Consider the following 24714-nt stretch of genomic DNA (forward strand, 5'->3'; position numbering starts at 1 on the left):
GGGAGAAGACACTACTGAGTCAAATATAAATACAGATATAATTCTTTTACACTATGATTACGGAACACATCTCAATGTTGTCTTCACTTTATTGTCATTGCATTATGTGCATGGCTGCAACAGTGTGCAATGCCATTACTGAAGCGCTTCATATAACTGATGTCTGACATAGGACTTCTTCACATTTCCATATAGTCTCTGTTACACACACACACACACACACACACACACACACACACACACACACACACACACACATTCACTCAGGTGAGGCAGGTAAGCAGAAGTCAATGCACTATTTTTGCTTAGTTTTCCTATTTATCCTGATTTCTGCAATGGTCAACAGTGCCATGATGAAATAGCCTTGGGCTCCTAGGGGGTGGGGGGTGGGGGTTCCACTTACCTCTTTCACCTTTTATGTAATTATATACTACTATTACATTGAATCATTAGTAATTATCAAACTAGGTTCATTCTTGTTTAAAAGGAGATTTTTCTTCCCACTGTTGCTTGGTTCGTCAGATTGTTGGGGTAAGGCTCAACAATACAGGACAAAACCCTTACAATCAGAGCAAACTCTTGGGGATGGTGGGGAGGAAAAGACCCTTTTTAACAGGCAGAACCAGGATAAGGGAGTAGCAGCTATGTGTCAACTTGCTTGGGAATGCAGCGAAAAACAAGAAGAAATTTGTCAGTCCCCCAGTCCATCAGTGTAAGCCTACAGGAGCAAATGTAAGTGAATCACAATTAACTGTAGCTGAGCTGTAACTTTAGCTTAACCTAACCTTAAACGTTAATGTTGGAGATTTGGTCTGTCTTTTTTGTTTGCCTTTATTAAGATGTGACTGGCTATTGTCAGATTACGTTATGACTGTAAACAACTTAAAATGTTCATGTGTCACCTATTCATTAAGTCATTTACAGACTCTTCTGCCCATATACAAAACTTTCTGTACATTGAAAATGTTCATACATCTCAACTTTGTTTAGTAGACCGACTGAAAACAAGATCAGGACACATTTCCTTAAAATAACAGAAAATTTGAGATAGTTTTGGGCAGAAAAAGCATTCACTTGGGCTTTCCAGGACTCCTACCGAGGCAGTTTTAGATTTTTCAGAGCAGTTTATTCTCAGTCACCAAAAAGCAGCTGACAGATAAACAGAAAACTGTGTTCTGTGGTTTTCAGGAAAACTACGAGTCGGGAGCTGCTTTTAAGGATATGCTGGATTTCTTTGAAACGAAGATTGCCACAGGACATTAAAGACACACCTATAAATCGAGCAGATATTTGAAAATATCTTAAAAGTTTTGGACGAAATGCATTCGGGGATATTGCATTCGTCATTTCGAGCTGATTGGAGACCAAAACAGCCAATCAGATTTTTTTGCATCCAACTCTGTGATTGGCTGGTGTTGTGGCACAAATATAACGGTGTAGAGAAAGAGTTGAGCGCGCACGGGCAGAAATGTTGAGAGCGCGGGCAACACATAGCGAGCAAGCGCAAATGCAAAAGCTGAGCGAGAGGGGCTGCTGTTGTGTGTGTGTGTGTGTGGATAATAGCAAACACTGAAATACATGTTTTGCACGCAGGAGTGAATTTTGTTCACTCAAATTTAGCTTTTCCTCGCTCAAAATAAATTTCTCCTCAAAATGCAACACTTGCACCTGCAAACTTTTTTTACCTGCGCTCACATTTTTTTTTTATGTGCACTCAGAATAGTGGCACAAAAATAACGCCATAGTTACCGTGTCCTTGTATTGTGCTGCTGTCATTTGTTTCTATATATAGGCGTGTGTGTGTGTGCATGTGTGGGGGTGTGGCCCTGCCATCTGGATCATCACACACACCTGGAGCTGATCTAACATCGTCGGGGAGCTACACAGCAGTGTGGCTGAGAGCTCCACAACAAGGGATCGTTATGCGTGACTACCTGTTAGTTTTTCAGCAAGCCAGTAAGTGTTAGTCTGCCGCGATTGTGGAGTTTTCTGAAGGCTGCTTTTGTATGTGTTTCCAAGGAGGATTTGTGGGAACGAGGAAGCAGCGGGTGGATGGTACGCAGGGAGTGGAGACACAGAACAGGAGTCAGGAACACACAGGGATTTATTGGTTGTCTATATTTTCTGCACTGTAAATAAAACGCACTGTCATCATTACCTGCATTTGGGTCCTCCTTTCCCTCATCCCCACGGGCTGCCAGCGCAACTGAGACATTATTTTTGCTACTACTTTTACACTTGCAAATAAAAAATTACAATGTAGTCAAAGAAAAAGAAAGTTTGCATGCTGTGAAGAAGTGTTTGACCTGTGGAGGTGGGAATATTTTGGATCTATCTCTAAATTTTGAAGAGAGTAAGAATAATCTGAAAATCCTAAAGTCATTATTTTTTGGTAGTCTCTACAAAGCATGCACGAGAATAGAGAAGAAAAAGATTACGCTGCAACATCTGTGGTTTATAGCATCCTAGGATATTGCAGATCCACTACAAAAGGAAGAAAACTGTCATGTAAAGCAAGTGTGGCAGGCAGGGAGGGGACCCAGGATTCAGCAGGCAAAATGCAAACTGGGCTGGGTGTTGTCGAACGGTCTTGGGATGTTGGGAGTGCTTGCGCTTGTGTTGGCCCCCAGCCAGGAGGCTAGTATCTATCTGAAATAGCCCCTTGGAGATAAATAAAGTCTCTCTGACTCTGGGGGCCTGGGCCCCTGGTGGGCCACCTGGTCTCTGGCTGGGTCCCTCCTTGTGGGGGTGGTGCATGCTTCCTTGGCACCACGCCATGAAGGGTGCATTGGCCCATGTTGGGATGTCCGGTCTGCACCTCAGGGTCTCGTGAGTGTGGCCAAGTGGGTGGAGTGGGACAGCCAGGTGAGTATGCAACCATTGTCTCAGACTTACACCACTTGTGGGGCAGTGTGATCTTCCCCGGACTCTATAGTGCTCTGGCATTGTTATTGTGGCCGTGAACCCATTTTTTCCCACGTTGTGGTGAAGTGTGGGGAATGTGGGTAACTACTGAGGCAGTCATTTGCTGGCTCTCTCCTTCCAGGGGTCTTCTACCTCCCGTTTTCACATATTCTGTCCCTCCCTCCTTCCAACTCATACAACATATCACTCACAGATGTAGGGTTTAAGGAGGGTTGTGGGTCACTTAGGTCACAGTGGGTTGGGCCATTCACGTGGCTTTGCTTGTTGTACTGCATGGTAACCCGCCCTGCTTTTTAATGACACTATAGTGCACAACATATAACCATTCATATAGGGTCTTGGGGGGCAGGTGGGTCACCAGGAGGCTGACGGCTGAGGCTGCTGCAGTGGACCCATTCATTCCTGCTGTCTGCTCCTTAATTTTATCTGGAACCTAGACATTGAAGATTTTCAGGTTGGGGGCTTTGTGTGTGTGTGTGTGGGGGGGGGGGGGCGTGTCTTCCTACACCCCTGTTTCACACACCCTCTCTGGGTTGGGAGTCCACAGGTCACAGGTGGTTTGTGGTGCACTCTGGCTACGTCCTGATTCACTGCAGTTTGGGGGAGGCATCTGCTCAAATCAAATCAAATCACTTTTATTGTCACATCACATGTGCAGGTACATTGGTACAGCACATGTGAGTGAAATTCTTGTGTGCGAGCTTCACAAGCAACAGAGTTGTGCAAAATACAATAATGTAAACAAGCAAAATACAAGAATGGCTACATCTGAAACTAATAAATATATGTACAATATATAATAGTATATGCATTTCTGGATGTGTATACTAAATATTTTTCTACGTGTGTGTGTGTGTGTGTGTACACATATTTTACAAATTAAATAGAGTAAACAATAAATAAAATATATAAAAATATACAGAGTTGAGACATGTGCAAAACAGTGGCGTTACTGTACAGTATGGAGTGCATTGTGTTGAAGTTCCAGTAGTGAAGCTGAGGTGTCTATGACGTGTTCAGCAGTCTGATGGCCTGGTGGAAGAAGCTGTCTCTCAGTCTGCTGGTACGGGACCGGATGCTGCAGAACCTCCTTCCTGATGGAAGCAGTCTGAACAGTTTATGGCTGGGGTGACTGGAGTCCTTGATGATCCTCCCCGCTTTCCTCAGGCAGCGCTTCCTGTAGATGTCTTGGAGGGAGGGAAGCTCACCTCCAATTATCCGTTCAGAGCACCGCACTACTCGCTGGAGAGCTTTGCAGTTGTAGGCGGTGCTGTTGCCATACCAGGTGGTGATGCATCCAGTGAGGATGCTCTCAATGGCACAGTCATAGAAGGTCCTGAGAAGGTCCTCACCTGCCCCTCAGTGGGAGCATCAGTGTGTTTGCATGTGTCTTTGTGTGTTTTCAATAAGTAGAATCCAGGTGCCTTGGACCTCTTTCATGTCAGAGAGACTCTGCAGGTTGCTGAGTGGTTCTTGAGTGCCCAGTGCACTAGTACCCTGTTCTTGGCTCATACCAGGGTGGCTAGCCTCTACCGAGGTCAGCTGCCTGTTGCCTCTTGTTTTCTGGGTCTCTCACCCTTTGGTAGTGGGCAGACCATCTGAGGCCCTCCTCCCTCTCCTGCTGGGATAGATGTGCAGATGTCACCAATATGTGTGGCCTCAGGTCTTCTGTACTCTTGGGGGCTGCAGATAGCCTGGATCTCCTGGATCTATCTCTTTCTGCCTCTGGCTCCTGGGGGGTATTATTGGAGTTTTCCACCCTCGTTTTCAAGGACATTTTGTGATAAAGACACCTACACATACACTACATACTCTCTCTCTCACACACACACACACACCACAAGAAAATTGTAAGTTCATGTATCCGTGTCTTTTCACATGTTTGTGTTTCAGGTGTTATATGTTTGTTTCTACCAAAGTAGAATGCGTAGAGCAAGTGAAATCTTTCAAATGCCTTGGTGTCCACATCTCTGTGGACCTCTGCTGGTCAGCTAACACCACGGCGCTAGTCAAGAAGGCCCAGCAGTGGCTACACTTCCTAAGGGTGCTCAGGAAGGAGTGATTAAACACCCAGTTGCTGGTGACCTTCTACAGATCCACTATTGAGAGCCTGCTGACCTATGCTGCATGGAGGCAAACAGGAAGAGACTACAGAGGGTGGTAAACACAGCACAAAGAATCATCAGCTGCCCTCTGCCCTCCTTGTCTGCCATCTATAACTCCCTTTGTCTCAGCAGGGCCAGAAACATCCTAAACCACATTACCCACCCCGGCTACCATCTTTTTAACCTACTGCCGTCTGGCAGGTGCTTCAGATCCATACGGGCCAGAACAGACTCAGGGACAGCTTCTTCCTTAAAGCTATCACCATACTCAACTTAAACTTGCACAAAAGGAATTTCCACTGAAATATCTGAACTGACCACTGCACCTTCAGACATAAACTGTCACAGTCCGGCGAGGGCAGACTGTATGTGTTGACAAAAGGACCCAAAACACAGACTCCAAAAACTGAACGTGGCGTGGATTTAACAAAAAATAAGCCGTTTATTGATGCTAGCAAAAAGGGTACAAACAAAAGGGCATTGGTGAAACTAAACAATAACCTAAACTGGGTGAACTAAAACTAAACATGAAAAACCTTAAACATGGTGAACTGACATAGATGAGCAGACGACCTGACAAAGACTGACTGAAAGCACACGGACTAAATACACACAGGAGGATAATGAGGGAAGTGGGAACACATGGAGAAACAGCTGACACACATGAACATAACGACGTCACAAGGAGAGAGTAACACTAAAAACATTGAACATAGGAACACAGGACCCCTTCAAAATAAAACAGGAAATACAATGAGACGCAGACCTGACAACATAAGACACACAGACATGAAACACACGAAGGGCAAGGGAAACTTCACAGGGGTTGAAAACACAAGGGGGAACGAATAAGCAAATGAACATAGGAAACCTAATAAGCTTAAACATACACTATAAACATCAAAAGAACTAAAACTCAATACACTGGGTCATAAGACCCAGGATCGTGACAATAAACTACCTCTACCTTTCATGCTCATTCCCTTGCTCCTTGACTTTAGCATGAACTCATGTCTGTGCTTAAATTGTCGGTGCTCAAACTGTCAGCATTCTCTGGCTGTCTGTCTGTGTCACTCCTCAACTCTCTCTGAATGGTACTCGTGGGCACTGATCAGGGGTCTTTGATCAATGATTGTTGATCGATGGTCATGACAATTTGCATAATAATCAAGAAACTGTCCTCAGAGCCCAATGTTCAGTGGGCTAGGTTCAGTCATTGTGCAAATGTACTGTTTATAAGACTGGAAACCTGCAGTCAGCTGATACTGAAGAAGTCACCTGGATGAGTGACGAAACGTTTCTCCCACTGAAAACACTACTTCCAGATGAACAGAATCAACTTTTGGGGAATTTGCTTACTTGGATGATTGAGCATGCATCAAGACATAGAAAGCTCATACAAAACTAGATCCTGAACAAAACAAAACTGGGACAAAGACCATGACAAACATGAAGAATGATAAAACAGACAAACAGGAAGCAGTTCAAGACAGTACTGTATCATCTGTTCAGGCAAACAGACTTCTGGCCATTGAGGAAGCTGGAAGCTCTCAGTAGTGCCTGTACAGGTTAAGCCCTGGAAGGAAACTGCATCAATGCACAATGTTGGACGTCAGGTCAAGGTGGACATAACATCATTCCCAATCTCTGAGATTAGGTAACAAATCCCAAGAACAACTTGTACACTGAAGGCGTTGAATGCAAGAGCAGCTGACCTGAAAGAGAGGACCAAGGCTAAGCTGGCTGACTACAAGACTACATGAAGTACCCTTTGAAAGTCTGTTTAAAAATCTAAATGAAGCATTATGGACAATCTCAATCGCAACCATTACTGAAACCAACCACGTAATCTACACCACAGCCGCAGTTATCTTTGAGACACTCACAGCCTTGGCTAAATGCCTGAAGAGGCACACCAGAGAGACAGAAGCCATGAGAATACCACAGGTGTTCTCCACTGAACCATCTAAGGTGCACTCCCAGTTCAGGGGAACAATATGAGAAAAATCACTAAGGCTTCAGACAAAGCAATACTGGAAGAGCATATGGCAGAAGGACACAGGACATAACAACAATGCTCAGTTGCTAGTGGATCTAAGAGCAAACCACAGCAACCTCCCTGAATAGGATCCAGTAACCATCACAGTGGCAAACATCCAAGAATAAGTCTCAAGCTTGAAGCATTAGACAGCAATAGGTCCTGGCAAAATTGACACCTACTGGTTAAAGAAGCTAACTGCACTCCGTGAGTGTCTGGCAGCACAAATGAACCAGCTGCCAACCACAGGCGGAACACTGATGACAAGACAAAAAAGCTCTTTATCAAGCTTGGAGGTTTTCACTCCAAATCCAGCACCCTGACACTGTATGCTAAGCAGAAGGAAGGAGGCTGAAGGCTAGTACCCACACACTCACATTCACACCTATGGGCAATTTAGAATCACCAATTAACCTAATCCCTCTACCCAGAGAGCAGACAGGTCTGGCCCAGATCTGGTGTCAAGCCAGTACTGCTGGCTGACTTCTGGCATGGTAAGTGGTATGTCATCAAGATATGAGCCAGGCCTGGCATAGATGGCACTGTTTATGTGATGGCATACCACATCTGGCTCGATTGTGGTTTGGTTTATGTGGCCCAGGCTCATAGAAAACAGGTCTGGCCCAGATCCAGCATCAAGCTGGCACTTCTGACTGAGTGGTATCATGGCAGGGTGTATGTCAACCAGATGTGTGCCAGATCTGGCAATGATGGCAATATCTATGTTCCTATTTTCCTATTTTAGTTAGAAGATCCAAATGTGATGTTGCAATACTATACTGCTACGGTAGCCAACATTTCAAATGCAGGTTTGTGAGCCTGCACTTTATCCACAACCTAGTTATGGTTTACTCATGTTTACCACTGGGTGGCTGTAGCTCAGGAGGTAGAGCAGGTCAACTACTGGTCGGAAGGTTAGAGGTTCCATCCCTGGCTTCTCCAGTCTGCATGCCTGCAAGATGACATCTGTGGTGATGAAGTTCTTTGAAAGACTGGTGTTTCCTCATGTGGTGCATTTTCCATTGTTATACCTCTCTTACCTGTCTTCCCCATGTGATGTTTTGTGTAATGTATGTATGGTCGGAGGGTAAGATGGCGCCGTCATTGCGTGCAATAGGTTGGCAGCCTTATGAAATTTCCCCTTGTGGGACTAATAAAGGTATATCAATTAAGCCAGCTGAAGGACATCATAGAGCCACTGCTGGACCCCCTGCAGTTTGTCTGTTGGGCAAACAGGTTGGCCAAGGTTTCAGTTAACATGGGACTGCACTACATCCTGCATCACCTCAACCAACCAGCCAGGATACTGTTCGTGGACCTCAGCTTGACCTTCAGCGCCCCAGACAGCCCAGCACCTGAAGCTCAGCCAGCCTACCGTGCCCACCTCCAATTGTCTGTCAATCACCAAGTTCCTGATGGTCAGGCAGCAACAGGTAAGGCTGAGGAGCATCACATCCCACACCAGATCATCAGCACCAGCTTTCCCCAAGGGTATGTTTTCTCCCCGATGCTCTTCTCCCACGACACTAATTGCAACATGGGAGAACCACCTGTGAAACTCCTGAAGTTCATGGATAACTCCACTATCATTGGTCTGATTCAAAAGGATAATGAATCTGCCTACAGACCAGCTGCACCACTGGTGCAGTCAGAGCCACCTGGAGGTGAACCTTTTCAAGCCTGTTGAGGTGACGGTGGACTTTCTGAGATTGCACATATACTTTGTACAGTTTCTTAATGCTTTATACATGTATGGATAGTGTAGTGGTAACAATACATGACTTTGGAACTTCAAGTCAGGCGTTAGACTCCTGACCAGGGCGTATGTATCCCAACCAGGGCATCTGCATCCAGTAAGGGTTCCCAGGCTAGACCCACAATGCTAACCAAACCTACCTCAGATATGAGTGAGAGAGAGAGAGAATTGACCTTGTTAATTGCCCAGATTAACAAGTGTTGAGGAACCAGTACAGACTGATGAGAAGTGGGCTATGGGAACAAGAAGGCATACATGAGTAAGGGATGAGAACAGGGCACTGTTGGAATGCTAAAATGCAAGTAACCCCAGTGGAAGTAGCTCAGTGTTCCAACATTTGGAAGAAGAAACTACTATCACCACTGGATATTGATGAGGTATAACACAAATGCTGCGGTTCATGGCCAAGCTGGAAACCTGAAACCTCTGTGGCCGACTGCCAAGATTAACTACCCTCTGTACAATCCCTACTTTGACCATAACAGAAACTAACCAGATGATCTACATCACGGCAGTAGTGATCACTGAGATGCTTGACTATGTGATGAACAGCTACAAGGAACAGTGCCCTCCACGGAGAAGGAGACTAGTGGCCAAGATCAAGGCAGTGTGGAAGGAAGCTCCTGTCATCATAGCAACTAAAATGAACAAGCACATGGCTCAATACATGAATGGGTAACAGAAACGCAGAGGTAGGAATGGGGGGGGGGGCCCAAACACTAGCTCCTGGTAGACAGAACAGTTGCCCAAGACCTCAAGGCCAGACTGGCCAACCTGTGCACTGCCTGGATTGACTACAAGAAAGCTTATAACTCAATGGCCCACACTTGGATCAAGAAATCCCTACAAAAATACAAGGTGAACAGAACCCTAAGAGCCTTCATCAGGAATTCAATGGGGATGTAGCCAAGTCAGAGTCAAGTGTGAGATTTATCGAAGAAATGCTCTCTCCCCACTGCTGCTCTGTGCAGGCCTGAGCCCCCTCAGTGAGATCATCAAGACTGGATATGGATGCAGGCTACGGAATGATCGTCAATCACTTCGTACATCAATCTAAATGCATGACATCAAGCTGTATGCAAAGAGTGAACAAGATATTGAATCCCTGATCTATTCCACTAGGATCTGGCGCACTGACATTGGCTCGTCATTCTGACTGGAGAAGTGTAGTTGCATGATAACAAAAAGAGGGGAAGTAATCAGAACTGAGGGGATTGCACTACCAAAAGGCAACATTGTAGACACAGAGGACAGCTACAAGTACCTGGGAATCTCACAGGCAAATGGGAACCATGAAGAGGCCACTAGCCTCTGTTCTGAAGAGTCAGCTGAATGGAAAGAACAAGATCCAGGGAATTAACACCTACGCTCTTCTAGTGACCAGATACCCTGCTGCAATAATAAATTGGCCAAAGGAGGAGATAGAAGCCGCTAACATCAAGACAAGGAAGCTTCTCGCCATCCATGGATAAACCTAATAACTGAATGTGCTTTTAACTCTTATTAGAATGAGATTTTAACCACTACGGTGCAAAGTTTTTAGATACTGCGTTGATAAAGTACAAGAGATACAATCAGTGCTTTGTCAGTGTTTACTCAGCATTCAAGGACAGCAATATTTGCATAGTATTTTTACTGACATGGCCAGGGATACATGGGGTGTACTGACACCCCATACTCCCAAAACACCTCCCAAAGGACACTCCAAGGGACATGGTCAGATACCTTCTCAAAGTCCACAAAGCACATCTAGACTGGTTGGGCAAACTCCCATGCATCCTCAAGTATCCTCGAGAGGATAAAGAGCTGGTCCAGTGTTCCACGACCAGGACAAAAAACACATTGGTCCTCCGAGGTTCAACTAACAGATGGGCTGTCCTTTTCAGCACCCTGGCAGAGACTTTCACAGGGAGACTGAAGAGTGAAACACACCCTCTCGTTCCCCCTTGTTAAAGATGGGAACCACCACTCCGGTCTGCTAATCCAGTACCTCCCCGGATCTCCACACAACATTGTAGAGGCGTGTCAACCAAGACAGCCCTACAACATCAAGAGCCTTCAGGAACTCAGGGCGAATGTTGAAGCACCTTTGACAGCAATTACAACTTTTTGCACATTCTTCTTTGCAGAACCTCTCAAGCTCAAGGTTGAATGAGGAGCTATGGTTGAAAGCCATTTTCAGATCTCTCCAGAGATGTTCAATATGGTTCAAGTCTGGGCTCTACTGAAGAACATTCACAAAGTGTTTCAAATAAATTTCTTTCTTATTTTTGGCTGTGTGCTTAGGATTGTTGTCTAGTTGGCAGACAAACTTTACCCCCAGTCTGAAGTCCAGATCACTCCGGAGATGGTTATTGCCAGATCCAGAGTGCTCTGGACAGAGTGCTCCAGCAATGTACAGAGATATCCAGGATACTCTGTACATTGCTGCATTCATCTGACTAGTCTCCTAGTTCCTACTGCTTAAACACATCACCACATCATTATTCTGCTACCACCATGCTTCACTTAAGTTATGGTATTGGCCGGGTGATGGGGAGTGCCTGTTTCCACCAGCCATGATGCTTGGGATTCAGGCCAAAGAGTTCAATCTTTGAGTTCATTTGGTGACCAGAGAATTTTGTCCCTAATCTGAGAGTTCTTCAGGCATCTTTTGCAAACATCAGCTTATTGAGGAGTGGTGTCCATCTTGCTACTTTACCATGCAGGCCTGGCTGGTGGAGTGCTGCAGAAAAGGTTCTCCTGCCTTCATAGGCGACCGTGACTCATGGGGTTGAGAAGCGCATCTGTAACCGGAAGGTCGCCGGTTCGATCCCCGGTCTCTCTGTCCTGGTCGTTGTGTCCTTGGGCAAGACACTTTACCCTACTTGCCTACTGGTGCTGGCCAGAGGGGCCGATGGGGCGATATGGCAGCCTCGCTTCTGTCAGTCTGCCCCAGGGCAGCTGTGGCTACAACTGTAGCTGCCTCCACCAGTGTGTGAATGCAAGAGTGAATGAATAGTGGAATTGTAAAGCGCTTTGGGTGCCTTGAAAAGCGCTATATAAATCCAATCCATCATTATTATAGAACAACACTGGAGCTCTGTCAGAGTGACTGTCAGGTTCTTGGTCACAAGCGGTTGCTCATATTGGCCTGGCAGCCAGCTTTAGGTCCTGGTGGTTTCAAACTTCTTCCACTTACAGATGATGGAGGACATTGTGCTCATTGGGACTTTCAAAACTGTAGAAATTATTCTGTACCCTTCCTCAGAGCTGTGCTTTGATACAATCCTGTCTTGGAGGTCTACAGACAATTCCTTGAACTTTATGTCTTGGTTTGTGCTCTGACATAGAGAGTAAGCTATAGAACCTTATATATTGGACAGGTATGTCCAATCAACTGCATTTATCACAGGTAAACTCAAAACAGATCAGTGGAAACCTTTTGAGTGTTATGGCAAAGGCTGTGAATACATTTGTAAATGCTATATTTTTTATTTTTCTAGTTTTAATAAATTTGCAATAATTTTGTTACGTCCCCAAGAATAAGGGCAAGGGGTTGAGGGGAGTAACATTCACATTCACCCTAACCCAAGACTGGTCCAGTCACTGATTGAGCAGCTGTTCACTAGCTCATCTACTGCTGGGTGGCTGATTGTCGGACTGAGTCAGCTGACCACTGGCTCCTCTGAAGAGATGGGTGACAGTGTACAGTATCACAGAAGGGGGCAGTAGCAGGTGACAGCGTCAAGCTGGGAAGAGGTCAAGCTAATGGTGCTGATGTTGGCAAGTCCATTATTCTACAGAGCATTGAACACATGACAAATATAAGTGTCTATGAGCTGTGTCTGTACCTTACTATGTACATGTATGCAGATTATAGGGTGCTGTTATTGGTAATAGGACTGTAAGAACATAGCTTTTGTACACACAAGAGCAACATTTGTTTTGAATTACATATAAAGCAGCAAACAGTAAACAAGACAGAATTAGATGTTCAAAAACTACAGAAATATAATCATACATGTCTTTGTCCTCCAACAGAAAAATTATATTGATGGTTTGATAATGCTTCAACAATATAAAGCCCTGCCGGAAAACTGTATTCCCCACTATGTGTTTGCATATACTTACTCACACAGTTTGCACAAAAAGCCTTTTTTGTTGTCTTCAGACAGAGATGGAGAATACAGTCTGAGAACCTTTGGGTTTTTCTGAAGTTCCATCTTCTCTCAAGAATGTAAACACAACCATTTAAACAGTGAGGAAAGGATGACTGTCATGGTGATGGTTGAGTTGAGGAAAGACACAATGAAGAAGATATGGTTTAAGATATTTATCTCTCCCATGTACATTTAAACATTTCAAGTCACAGAGTACTCGTATGTCACGTATGCTCACGTGTCACAGTGACGAGCGTACCTTAGGAATTCTATATCATTACTGAAAATCACAACCATATGTTAAGCTTACAAGTGTACCTCAAAGCTGGCAGTTGTGCTTGTCTCGTGTGTGTGCTGTGTTCTGTGTGCATGTGTGAGGCTGTGTGTGTATACAGGTAGATTTGTGTGTGTTAGTTTGTCTGTCTCGGACTGAAGGTGAAAGGAACTCATCCACAGTAGATGTTAGATACTGCAGTTCACACACACACACACACACACACACACACACACACACACACACACACACACACACACACACACACCATGCACAACACGTCACAACAGATCATTCTGCAGGAATCTCCTGCATGTATGGATGTACTGTATTAAATGAGCCTATGGGCTCACCGTTCCCATGCTCAGTTAGCTATTTTTGCATGTTGGCTGTTTTATTAACTCCCTACGAGGCAAGATCACAGCAGAGATCCCTCTGTGGTTAAATGTTTTGTTTCTTGACGTGACATGAAATATAGTTTGGTCCCCCTCCCTCTCTCTCTCTCTCTCTCCCTCACAGATAGGTGGCACAGACAAAAAAAAAGTCTCTTTCACAGCATTATCCTGAAAAGCACCGAGGGGGGAGAGGGACCCTGCAGGATATATTGCCTTTACCACAGCAAACCTCCAGGGAGACATGTAGAAAGAGAGACATGGGTGGTAAACGTTTATAAAAAGATGAAAGACACTGCAATGACAGAAAAGGGAAAAATGAGAACTGGAAAAATGCTGAAGCATGTGCTTGTGATTAAATATCATCACCTGGTTGTCACTGTTTTGCTGCAGATGTACTGAGACCCTGTAGGCATTAACTGTTGTACTCCACATGGAGCTCACCTGTGAATAAAACTGGCTCAGCTATTGTTACTAGGAGAATCGACTGGGCCAGTTTCCATCCACTGACCACCCGTCTCACAGATCATGTTCATTTGAAGAAGTCAACATTTTTAACACTGAGAATGATGTAAACTAATGATGATCAGTATTCTTTTTTCTTCTTATATGTAAGCCAATTTAAATGGTAGAACTTCTACTTTATCCTTCTTCGTTCATCAAAGCATTACACCTTTTCAGTACTTTTTCACTTCAGGTGATATTTTTACTGTTCTACGTTGGCATTTCAAGTATTTGGTTTTAGTAAACTTTTCTGTTTATTTATGCTTATTTATAAACTAACTTAGAAAAGTGTCAGGTCATATGTCAAACATTCATGAAAGTATTTTGGCTACCATACTTTTTTTACCAAATGATTTCAAATGGGACTTCCAGTATGGCGGCGAGCTGAGCGGACATGCGTTAACCTGCTCTGCTACCCTGTTGGCAAAATCCTGCTAATATATTGTACTTGAGTAGGTGAATCACCGCTATTTCAACAAATAAACTTAGGGTTATGCCGGTGTCACAGAAGAAAGTCAGTCAAGGGCGGAACAAAACTCTCCAAGCTTAATTGTCAGACTTTACGAAGTCGAGGCCTAGCAAGGATTCATCAGCTAGCAGTGAGGCCATGGACTCCAAAGGTTAATGCGCCGGACAGAAGCAAGGATATGGCGGCAGGAGAGTCCTGCCCCACATTGGCCATCATCCTGATCGCTATCAACAACATGAAAACAGAGTTTTCCTCCAGGTTTGACGGCATAGGTCCGCTATTGAGAGTGCGAGGAAAGACATTACTGACTGTGTAGAGCGCGTCACAGAAGCAGAAACTAGGATTTTTACAATTGAGGATAACGTCGCCTCCCTCCAGACAAAAGTACTAGTCCTAGAAAATAAAAATAAAGATTTGGAGGACAAACTGCTGGACCTGGAGACAAGATCAAGGCGCTCCAATTTGAGGATGGTCAACCTACCGGAGGGAGCGGAGGGCGAGGACGCCTGTGCCTTTCTGGAGAGTTGGCTGCCGGATGCACTGGAGTTGATGCTGGGGCGTACATAACTAACGCTGGAGCTGGGCCGAGAACCCACAACAATCCTGCACCCCGTACGCTGATAATGAAATTTCTCAGCTTCAAAGATAAAGAATTGTTGAAGAGAGCGGCTAAGACTAAAACAGAAGTACGATACAAGAACCAGACGGTGAGGTTTTACCAGGACGTGGCGGCAGGTGTCCACAAGAAACAGAAGGAGTTCGACGAGGCGAGGCGCCAACTCCGCGCAATGTGGCTCCGGTATGGCATCATTCCCCCGGCCCGGCTGATAGTGACATATAAGGAACGGTCCCTCATCTTTAACAACCATGTTGAGGCGGAGGGCTTCATCAAACGGATCAAGTCAAAAGAGGGATCGGACTGATGGTTAGGATACGGTCTAAGTTTACAAAGCAGAAGGTAACATCTGACCTGAGAAGAAGAGGAGCAGGATCGAGCCGAGCCGGCTTGGGCAGATCAAACTATAACGTTAAATGTATGCTTGTGTCTAATAGCGCATATTACAGTGCATTTTCTATCAGGGGCTGAGTGCAGGATTAAACCTTTTAAGATACCCATATCTGTCTTCTAATTTAAAATAAATAAATAAATCAAATAAAAAAAGATTAATAGGCCGAACGTATTTCTGCAACAAATGTAAATTGGTCAACTTCAAGTAAGTGGGGCTCAATCAAACCAGCAGACCACTTCTGATTAGTTTTGCTTAGAAATCTGATTTGAAATGTGAAATTGGATTTCACCTATGGCAAAGAGGGGTGTTTATGAATAGATAAGAATGTAATATCTAACCTTGGTGGCACAGGAGGGTATGGCTAATGTTATAGTTAACAGTTGGATCGTTCGGTTCTACTAGTTCAGCTATACGGTGTCATCCTTTGGTGGGACTGTTAATTGCTACCTGAAAGCTTTAAACATCTGGGGAAGGCCTGGATATGAGTGACGGTGAGGGTATTCGGGCAGTTTCTGATGTTACTAATAGTATTTATGTTAGCTTTCAGTCTTTTTCTTTTTGTTATTTTTTTGACATACATTTTCACTTGTTTGGGGAATATAACTGCACAATCTACAAGAAATGTCTAGTGAGATAAAAATCTAACTCACATCATGGAACTGCAGAGGGTTACGAAATCTGAAGAAAGTTAAACAAGTCATGAACAAAATAAACTTTTTGCAGTCTAACATTGTGTTTCTTCAGGAAACACATCTGATGCATAACAAGGACTTGAAAATTAAGAGGAGGTGGAGAGGCAAGGTCTTGTCTGCATCGTTTAACTCTCAAGCGAGAGGGGTCACCATTTTGGTGCACGAATCCATACCACTCCAGGTAAAGTCACCAAAGACAAATTTGGACGTTACGTTGTCATTCAAGGGAACTTACTAAATGAATAAATTATCTTGGCGAACATCTATGCACCTAATACAGACGACCCTATCTTTCTTCAAAACTTATTCCTCATGTTGTCCTCTTTTCCTGGTAAATGTGTGGTGGCAGGTGATTTAGATCCGGTGAAAGATAGGAGCTCGGGAACCGAAGAGTCTCACACCCGTAGTAGAGTAACTATACAGCACTTTATGAAGAAATTAAACTTAATAGATATCTGGAGGGAAGAAAAAAATTCAAGAATTGACTTCTTTTTGATATCTGCAGAGTTGAGACATAAAATCAAGGAATGCTCCTTTGAGGCGATCCTAATCTCAGATCATACTCCCAACTCATTGGTATATCAGGACACAAAGCTTGTGAAAGATGCTAGAATTAGGCGTTGCAAACAAAAATGGTCGGCAGACCCTGGTTTGGTCTCGCTTCTGGATGAACAAATTAGCCTCTATTTTGAAATGAATAAAACAGAAACTTCTGCAACCATAAGATGGGAGGTTTTAAGGCTTTTATTGAGGGCCAAATAATTAGCATCACTAGCTCTAAATCTAGATTTACTTTCCAAAAGGCAAAAGAGTTAGAGACAAAAATAAAGGAATTAGAAAATGAATACTATCAAACAAGGTCCCCTGAAATACACCAAAATGTACAGGGAGTGCAGAATTATTAGGCAAATGAGTATTTTGTCCACATCATCCTCTTCATGCATGTTGTCTTACTCCAAGCTGTATAGGCTCGAAAGCCTACTACCAATTAAGCATATTAGGTGATGTGCATCTCTGTAATGAGAAGGGGTGTGGTCTAATGACATCAACACTCTATATCAGGTGTGCATAATTATTAGGCAACGTCCTTTCCTTTGGCAAAATGGGTCAAAAGAAGGACTTGACAGGCTCAGAAAAGTCAAAAATAGTGAGATATCTTGCAGAGGGATGCAGCAGTCTCAAAATTGCAAAGCTTCTGAAGCGTGATCATCGAACGTTTCATTCAAAATAGTCAACAGGGTCGCAAGAAGCGTGTGGAAAAACCAAGGTGCAAAATAACTGCCCATGAACTGAGAAAAGTCAAGCGTGCAGCTGCCAAGATGCCACTTGCCACCAGTTTGGCCATATTTCAGAGCTGCAACATCACTGGAGTGCCCAAAAGCACAAGGTGTGCAATACTCAGAGACATGGCCAAGGTAAGAAAGGCTGAAAGACGACCACCACTGAACAAGACACACAAGCTGAAACGTCAAGACTGGGCCAAGAAATATCTCAAGACTGGTTTTTCTAAGGTTTTATGGACTGATGAAATGAGAGTGAGTCTTGGGCCAGATGGATGGGCCCGTGGCTGGATTGGTAAAGGGCAGAGAGCTCCAGTCCCACTCAGACGCCAGCAAGGTGGAGGTGGAGTACTGGTTTGGGCTGGTATCATCAAATATGAGCTTGTGGGGCCTTTTCGGGTTGAGGATGGAGTCAAGCTCAACTCCCAGTACTACTGCCAGTTTCTGGAAGACACCTTCTTCAAGCAGTGGTACAGGAAGAAGTCTGCATCCTTCAAGAAAAACATGATTTCCATGCAGGACAATGCTCCATCACACGCGTCCAAGTACTCCACAGCGTGGCTGTAAGAAAGGGTATCAAAGAAGAAAAACTAATGACATGGCCTCCTTGTTCACCTGATCTGAACCCCATTGAGAACCTGTGGTCCATCATCAAATGTGAGATTTACAAGGAGGGAAAACAGTACACCTCTCTGAACAGTGTCTGGGAGGCTGTGGTTGCTGCTGCACGCAATGTTGATGGTGAACAGATCAAAACACTGACAGAATCCATGGATGGCAGGCTTTTGAGTGTCCTTGCAAAGAAAGGTGGCTATATTGGTCGCTGATTTGTTTTTGTTTTGTTTTTGAATGTCAGAAATGTATATTTGTGAATGTGGAGATGTTATATTGGTTTCACTGGTGAAAATAAATAATTGAAATGGGTATATATTTGTTTTTTGTTAAGTTGCCTAATAATTATGCACAGTAATAGTCACCTGCACACACAGATATCCCCCTAAAATAGCTCAAACTAAAAACAAACTAAAAACTACTTCCAAAAACATTCAGCTTTTTTTCTAAAGAATTTTTATTCAGCTTCAGTCATGAAAAGATGAAAAAAAAAATACTGATTGAGGTCATCAGAATTCATGCATGACAGGGTTAAATTACACGTCATACATCTGTAGTAACATTAAACGACCAGTGGGTGGCAGAGTATGGAGGGACACATCAGAGTGTAATGGTTTGTGTGCAGGTACACCATCAACACTGACACAAGCACAACAAACAGCCTTTGAATAGCTGTCCACTGTAGTGACCACTATGGTCACAATCTAGCATGAAAAATTTGCCAAGTCAAAACAGTAGAGCTACCTGCTGTGGTGAATCAGGCAGCAGCATTTTCATGGATGTCTCACGTATTGTTTCATTGTTTCTTTTACATCAACTTAACAATTCAACAATTCTTCAGTGGATGAATGACAGCATTGGCAGAAGTTGATAAGTTTGTTCACTTTTAAATAGGAGGTTAATAAAATCTATTACTAATTACTTTTTATTGAAGATCTTCAGTGTTAACTGTAAATGGAACGACATCATAAAGAGACTATTTTTTCCTTTCCGCTGACATAACAATAACATGGAAGAACAAAACGAGCAGCTGTGGCTCAGGAGATTGTCGGAAGGTTGGTGGTTTGATCCCCGGCTCCTCCGGTCTGGATCTATCCATGAAGCAGAATACTGAACCACTGAAGCATTTATCCGAGTGTGAATGTTAGACAAAAGCACTTAGGGACAGAAAAAAGTGCTTGTGTGAATAAGCTGAATGAGCCTCATAATAGAAAGTGCTTTGGGGCTTAAATACAGTAGGAAAGAGCTATAAGTACTAGGACCAAAATGACACACTGCTACAATGAACTCTGTGTGTAGCAGCCTAGCAAGTGTGTGAAAGTGAAGCTCGTGTGTGCATTTGCTTGTTTTGTTGAGAGATTGGGGGAAGAAAAAAGTAAAGAATGAAAGAAATAGGGGGGGGGGGATTGCAGTGGCTCCATTCTCTTTTGCTTCTTTTTATTCTGCTGCTGAATTCACCCTCAACCAAAAACACCTCACATTCTGTAATTCCCTCCCCCTGTTTGTGCCTCTCTCTCTCTCTCCTACTCTGCAGCAGACTACAGCACAGTCAGCTACTATGGGGACTGCAGTCTTACGCTATAGCACAAGCAGAGAGCTGGGGGTGGGGGGTTGAACGAGGTGGGGGAGTGAGAGCATATTGGGTGGAGGGTTGGTGAGAAGGGACTGAATAGCAATAATAAGCAATATAGCACTCATCTCTGATTATGTAGCACAGTAATAAACCACAGTGAGCTGTCGGTGCGATGACACGAGAGAACGGGATCGGAGATGGACCATGTAGATTGTGAAGCAGAAGACAGACAGAAATGGGCAAACCTGGCACCTTTGCAAATATAATACACATACTTAAGGACAGACGCCACAGGACAACAACTCATGCCGTCCTGCTTTTCTTTGTCAAACATCTTTTTGAAAAAACGTTTAAACCTTCATCCTGAAACAAGCTAATCGGCTAACAGAAGCTGGACTTTAGCTTACCTGAGTGTTGCTGCTGCGCTGACCATCTACCTTTCAACCCAACCTTTTTGTCCCAGTGCTGGCACCAAAACTATTGACTGCAACACTTTCAAAGTCACTTCCACTGTCACACTGATGCTGTCCTAACCCCCTCAACCATGACATCAGCTTGTCTTTTTTTGTACTATCACCCCTCATTATTCAGTCACTCGTTTGCTGCCATTTACATTGCAGACCTGTCCGTTTTTATGGTACTTCATGCTTCCACAGGTCCTCATTCCTGTGATATCTACATATGGACGCAACACTATGGTTAAGAAAAGATCTTGGTTCGTATGAGGTTTTTGTCTGCACAAACTGATGTCCCCTGTATAGACACGAGGACCATCTACAGCCAGACTGCCTGCTTTTCTGCATAAAGGGCATTCTGTGTCCTGCACTTACACTGAAAGTTGCAGCATCATTCTATTTGACTGTATTTTGTGAGGACACTGGGTTGGAACAAGCCTCTCTGAACTGCAACACTTGCATAAACTGAGTGAGATCCTCTTTGACCGATACAGCAGACATGCTGATAGAAATGTTCACCTATATCACTGTTGACGTCTGATTGCTGTTTCACATGTGGATGAGGTGCTGGGCCACAGCTTGGTTACAGTTTGATTAAATTAATCCAGCAGCCTTGTCTTCAGCTTGAGAAAATAACGTCTGAAAATTATTTATTTACTGTAGTAATTTAACAAGTTTACTTGAGTTTTTCACAAAAACAACACCTGTGGTTTTTACAAATTAAATCTCACCCACTTTGGTTTGTGCACTGGTGCATTGCAGCATTTGTCAGAAGCTGATTTGCCTTAATTCTGCTAAAAGTTCAGAGTATCAATCATCACAACGCAGCTCTCCTTGAAATGACTGTTGTTGCATTGACACTATAAAAACCAAGAGAATTCCATCAGATAGCTTTGCTGACATCTTATAGTTTTCTCTAATCAGCAGAACTTTCAGTAAACTTAAAGTGGGTAAAAAAGCAGCATATTTAAAATACCATACTCTAGATAGTAAAGCCCACTTTATGGTAAATAGCCTGGTTCTTATTCAGCGTCCTTCTAGTCACCACTCTGTACAAAACGCATCATTTACCCAAACACTGTCTACATGTAAGTGCTTTCTGCCTCTGATAAATACACCACAGAGCAGACTGGGCTTCAGTATCTTGCCCAAGAATACTTTGGCATGCCAACTGGAGCAGCCAGGGATCACACGCTTAACCTTCCAATTAGCATGTGACCTAATCTAGTCCTGAGCTAGTACAGTTTCTCCTCTGTGTTGAAAAGCAGACTGCAGACCAGCTGCACATAAACATCTTCAAACTGCTTTGGTGCCAGCGAAAAGGTTTAACATAGTCTCACCTTCCACAAAATATTCTCATGCAACCAAGAAGCTCGTTACATATCAAAGCCAGTTCTTGTCACCATGATGTTGTGATGCTGTACTGTCAAACAAATCACTTTTCTCCAATCACTGGATCTAAGAACTGCACCAGATTCAACAGGAGGCAGTTTAGATGGAATTTAATTCAAGAATAGTGAAAACTGAAAATGAAGGTGAGCCCCTGTTCTCTCGTGGAGCCCTGTGGACTCTGTCCACACAAACACCAGCTGCAAGTTCAGGTTAGAAGGCCATTTGTTGTTAGTGGTCTTTTTGTGCTCCTCTTTCCTCTCTTCTCCTTCCACTTACTCCCAGCCGCAACTTGGAACAGGAACTGCCCAAAAAAACTCATTGGCTGTCCTCTGCCACCCCCCGAGGCCATCGCCACATCCTGCTGCCTCAGGGCCCAGGGCCATCCCAGGTGACCCATTGCACTCCCCCTACCACCTGTTTGACCAGCAGGTCAGCAGCTCAGGCCAATCAGGTCCCACACCACCAGGCTCACTAACAGCCTCCTCCCCTGGGCCATTCAGACTGTTAACAAGCACTATCCCCCCACAGCCCACCCCTGCCCACCCACCTCACCTGAGCCATGGTCTCAGAAACCTTCATCACTCAGGCTACTCACACATGGACTCTATTTAGACCAAGTCCTTTCTCCGGACTTCTTCAAGCACTTTACAGCTATGTTGTTCTAAATGTGTGCCTTTCTCGTCTTTTTGTGTATGTCCCTCTTCATTGTAAATACTTCTCATGTTTGTTATTTATTCCTGCTGTCTGCTGTGTACATTTTATTCTGGCACCGCTGGTTTTGTTGTACATGTACAATGACCAAAAAGGGCTATTCTATTCTATTCTATTCTATTCTATTCTATTCTATTTTTGCATTCTGATATTTATCTTTCTATTAAAAGACAGCTCGGTTCTTGCTTGATTGTAAGGGCATACTTTCCTATTTTCTAGGGCCTTTGACTTCTGATTGTGATAAAACTCCTACATATACACAGCATGCTGAGATTACTGTTGTAGGTCATTGGTGTTATATAGTATAAATAAGCTACAAAGCTGATCTTCTGACTCATTATAGTCAGGACAGAACAGTTGAATCATTTTGAAGTGAGTTCCTGGGAGGCAACAACATTTAGAAACAGACAAAGCAGTTGTGAACAACATTGGAGCAAGAGCAGTACCTAACTAAAGTCTATGTAAACTACATGTACACATGTACTGAGACAAACCTCTAGGATGAAGTGTGAGGATGCACAGCTGACGTTCCTTTATTACATTTTGATCACTTTACTCATAGAGGTGACCTCTAGACTGTTGAATAATTTTCACAAAGTATGGATTGACAAGAAATAGATATGGAAAAAACATGTCTGGTGTACGATAGACATTCAGGATGGATGCACACTTGTGAAACATTTGTGAGATGGATGGGCTGATGCGCACTGAAAAAAATGCCATCAGCAGGAGCCACAATCCTCCTGCAAAATGATTCATGAGAAAGATCAAACGTACACCACTGTGGCTTTTTTTTAACCCGCAGAGAACCGAACGTCCTTTCATCCTCCAACAGTATCCGGAGAACATTTACGCGCAACAATGCGCAGTGGCCAAAACAGTGCCAAACGCATGAGTTGCAGAGCGCGCACGAGAAAAAGGGAACACAGATTGAACGTTACACTTGCCACTCACCCGGGCATATTTGGAGGAGTAGGGATCCTCAAACAGTGCCCACATCCAGGGCTGCCACACCTCCCACCGTGTCGCCCTGCGGCCGTCCTCCTGCATGCACAGACGTTTCAGGTCGCCATCCGCTCCGCCGGTGAGTGCAGGGTCGTCCTCGGGTGGATCCGGTTCGGGGGTCTCAAAGCTGTCCAGGGCTTCTTCTGCATCACGGTGCTGTCGGTAATTCATCCAGCAGCACGCCTCCACGTCCGTCTCATCGATGCCCCAGAAGGCAAGCTCTTCCTCGAAGAGCGGCCCGCAGACATCGTTGGGGCAGTGGAGCTTGCCGGTACGGTAGTAGTTGAGGATGAAGGCGAAGGTGGCCGGGTGACGGTCAAAGAAGAACTCGTCGGACTTGGGATCGTAGTCGAAGTTGCTGTAGGCGTCGGGCTCTGTCAGCCAAGACAAACGCGTCCCCGGCAACGTCTTTAGGGTGCTCCGGTAGGTCTCGTGTCGAATTCCACCGCAGTTGATGACGATCTTCTCGCTATCTGACGCCGAGCAAGTCATGGTGCTGGAGCATCCTTCGGTCGGTACGTCCGACTGCTGCTGCTGCGGCTACTGCCTTTCCCCATCCACCGTCGGTCCCCGATCTGTATGCTTGTGTTATACTGTACCGCCAACAAGGAGACACAAGTGAGAGAAGGAAAGGAAGGAGGAGTCAGCCTCTCTGCCTCTCTAAGAGAGAGAGGGGGGATCTGCAGGCGCGTGTATATGTACGAAAGAGAGAATGTGTGGGATGCGGATTTTATGAATCAATAGGTTTCCCCGCTGATTGACTGCCTGCCCGCGCGATTGATTTACTGAGTTCGTGTGATTCAAATCCTTTGACGATGTTGAATTCGCGACCTCCACATGAATACCTGAACATGAATACATTTGCTCTTATTCTCATCCCGTGGGTCTCTGCAGCCCGTACTTGTGCAGAGAAATCAGATGTGTTGAACTAAGCAGTAGAGAGCGAGAGCATGCACGTGATCATTGGCTTCTTTTTTTTTCCTTCTGGAAAAGCTGAAATACTGATGCGCATCTAGACATTAGCATCTCTATGCCTGCTGAAACAAACCTTATTCAGGAATTTCATTTATTTAGTAGGTTTCGCTTTCCTGGTGTCCAACTTTCCACCACATAAAACTGGCTGCAGAAGAATGCACTCAGTAACATTAGTGGCACTGAATTATTGTTGCATGGCTCTTGTTTTCTCTCTAATTTGCAGTTCTGACTTTGAGAGGAGGGGGTAAACCTCACTGTGGCTGACGGATCACAAACCATATATTAAAAAAAAAAAACTTGTGTGTTTCTCTTGTTTTCCTTATTTGGAATTCTCAGCCAGGAAAATCTGAGCATCAGCCTCTTCCATACCTGAAAATCTGTTGCATTTCTATGCAGTAGGTTAT

At 44.3% G+C, this 24714-nt stretch overlaps 1 protein-coding gene across 2 annotated transcripts in view; it reads right to left on the minus strand.

Moving 5' to 3' along the window:
- The window catches only part of kcnc3a (potassium voltage-gated channel, Shaw-related subfamily, member 3a), an 84942-nt gene extending 60714 nt beyond the window's left edge, over positions 1–24228 (minus strand). For both annotated transcript variants that reach the window (XM_005749631.1, XM_005749630.1), the window contains exon 1: positions 23285–24228. In XM_005749631.1, coding sequence (XP_005749688.1) covers positions 23285–23827 — 543 coding nt within the window. In that variant the 5' untranslated portion in view covers positions 23828–24228. The remainder of the gene's footprint in view (positions 1–23284) is intronic.
- Positions 24229–24714: the final 486 nt, after the last annotated feature.

This window comes from Pundamilia nyererei, unplaced genomic scaffold (assembly GCF_000239375.1).
Source record: "Pundamilia nyererei isolate P.nyererei 1_Seehausen unplaced genomic scaffold, PunNye1.0 scaffold00252, whole genome shotgun sequence".
In the NCBI taxonomy this organism is placed as follows: domain Eukaryota; kingdom Metazoa; phylum Chordata; class Actinopteri; order Cichliformes; family Cichlidae; genus Pundamilia; species Pundamilia nyererei.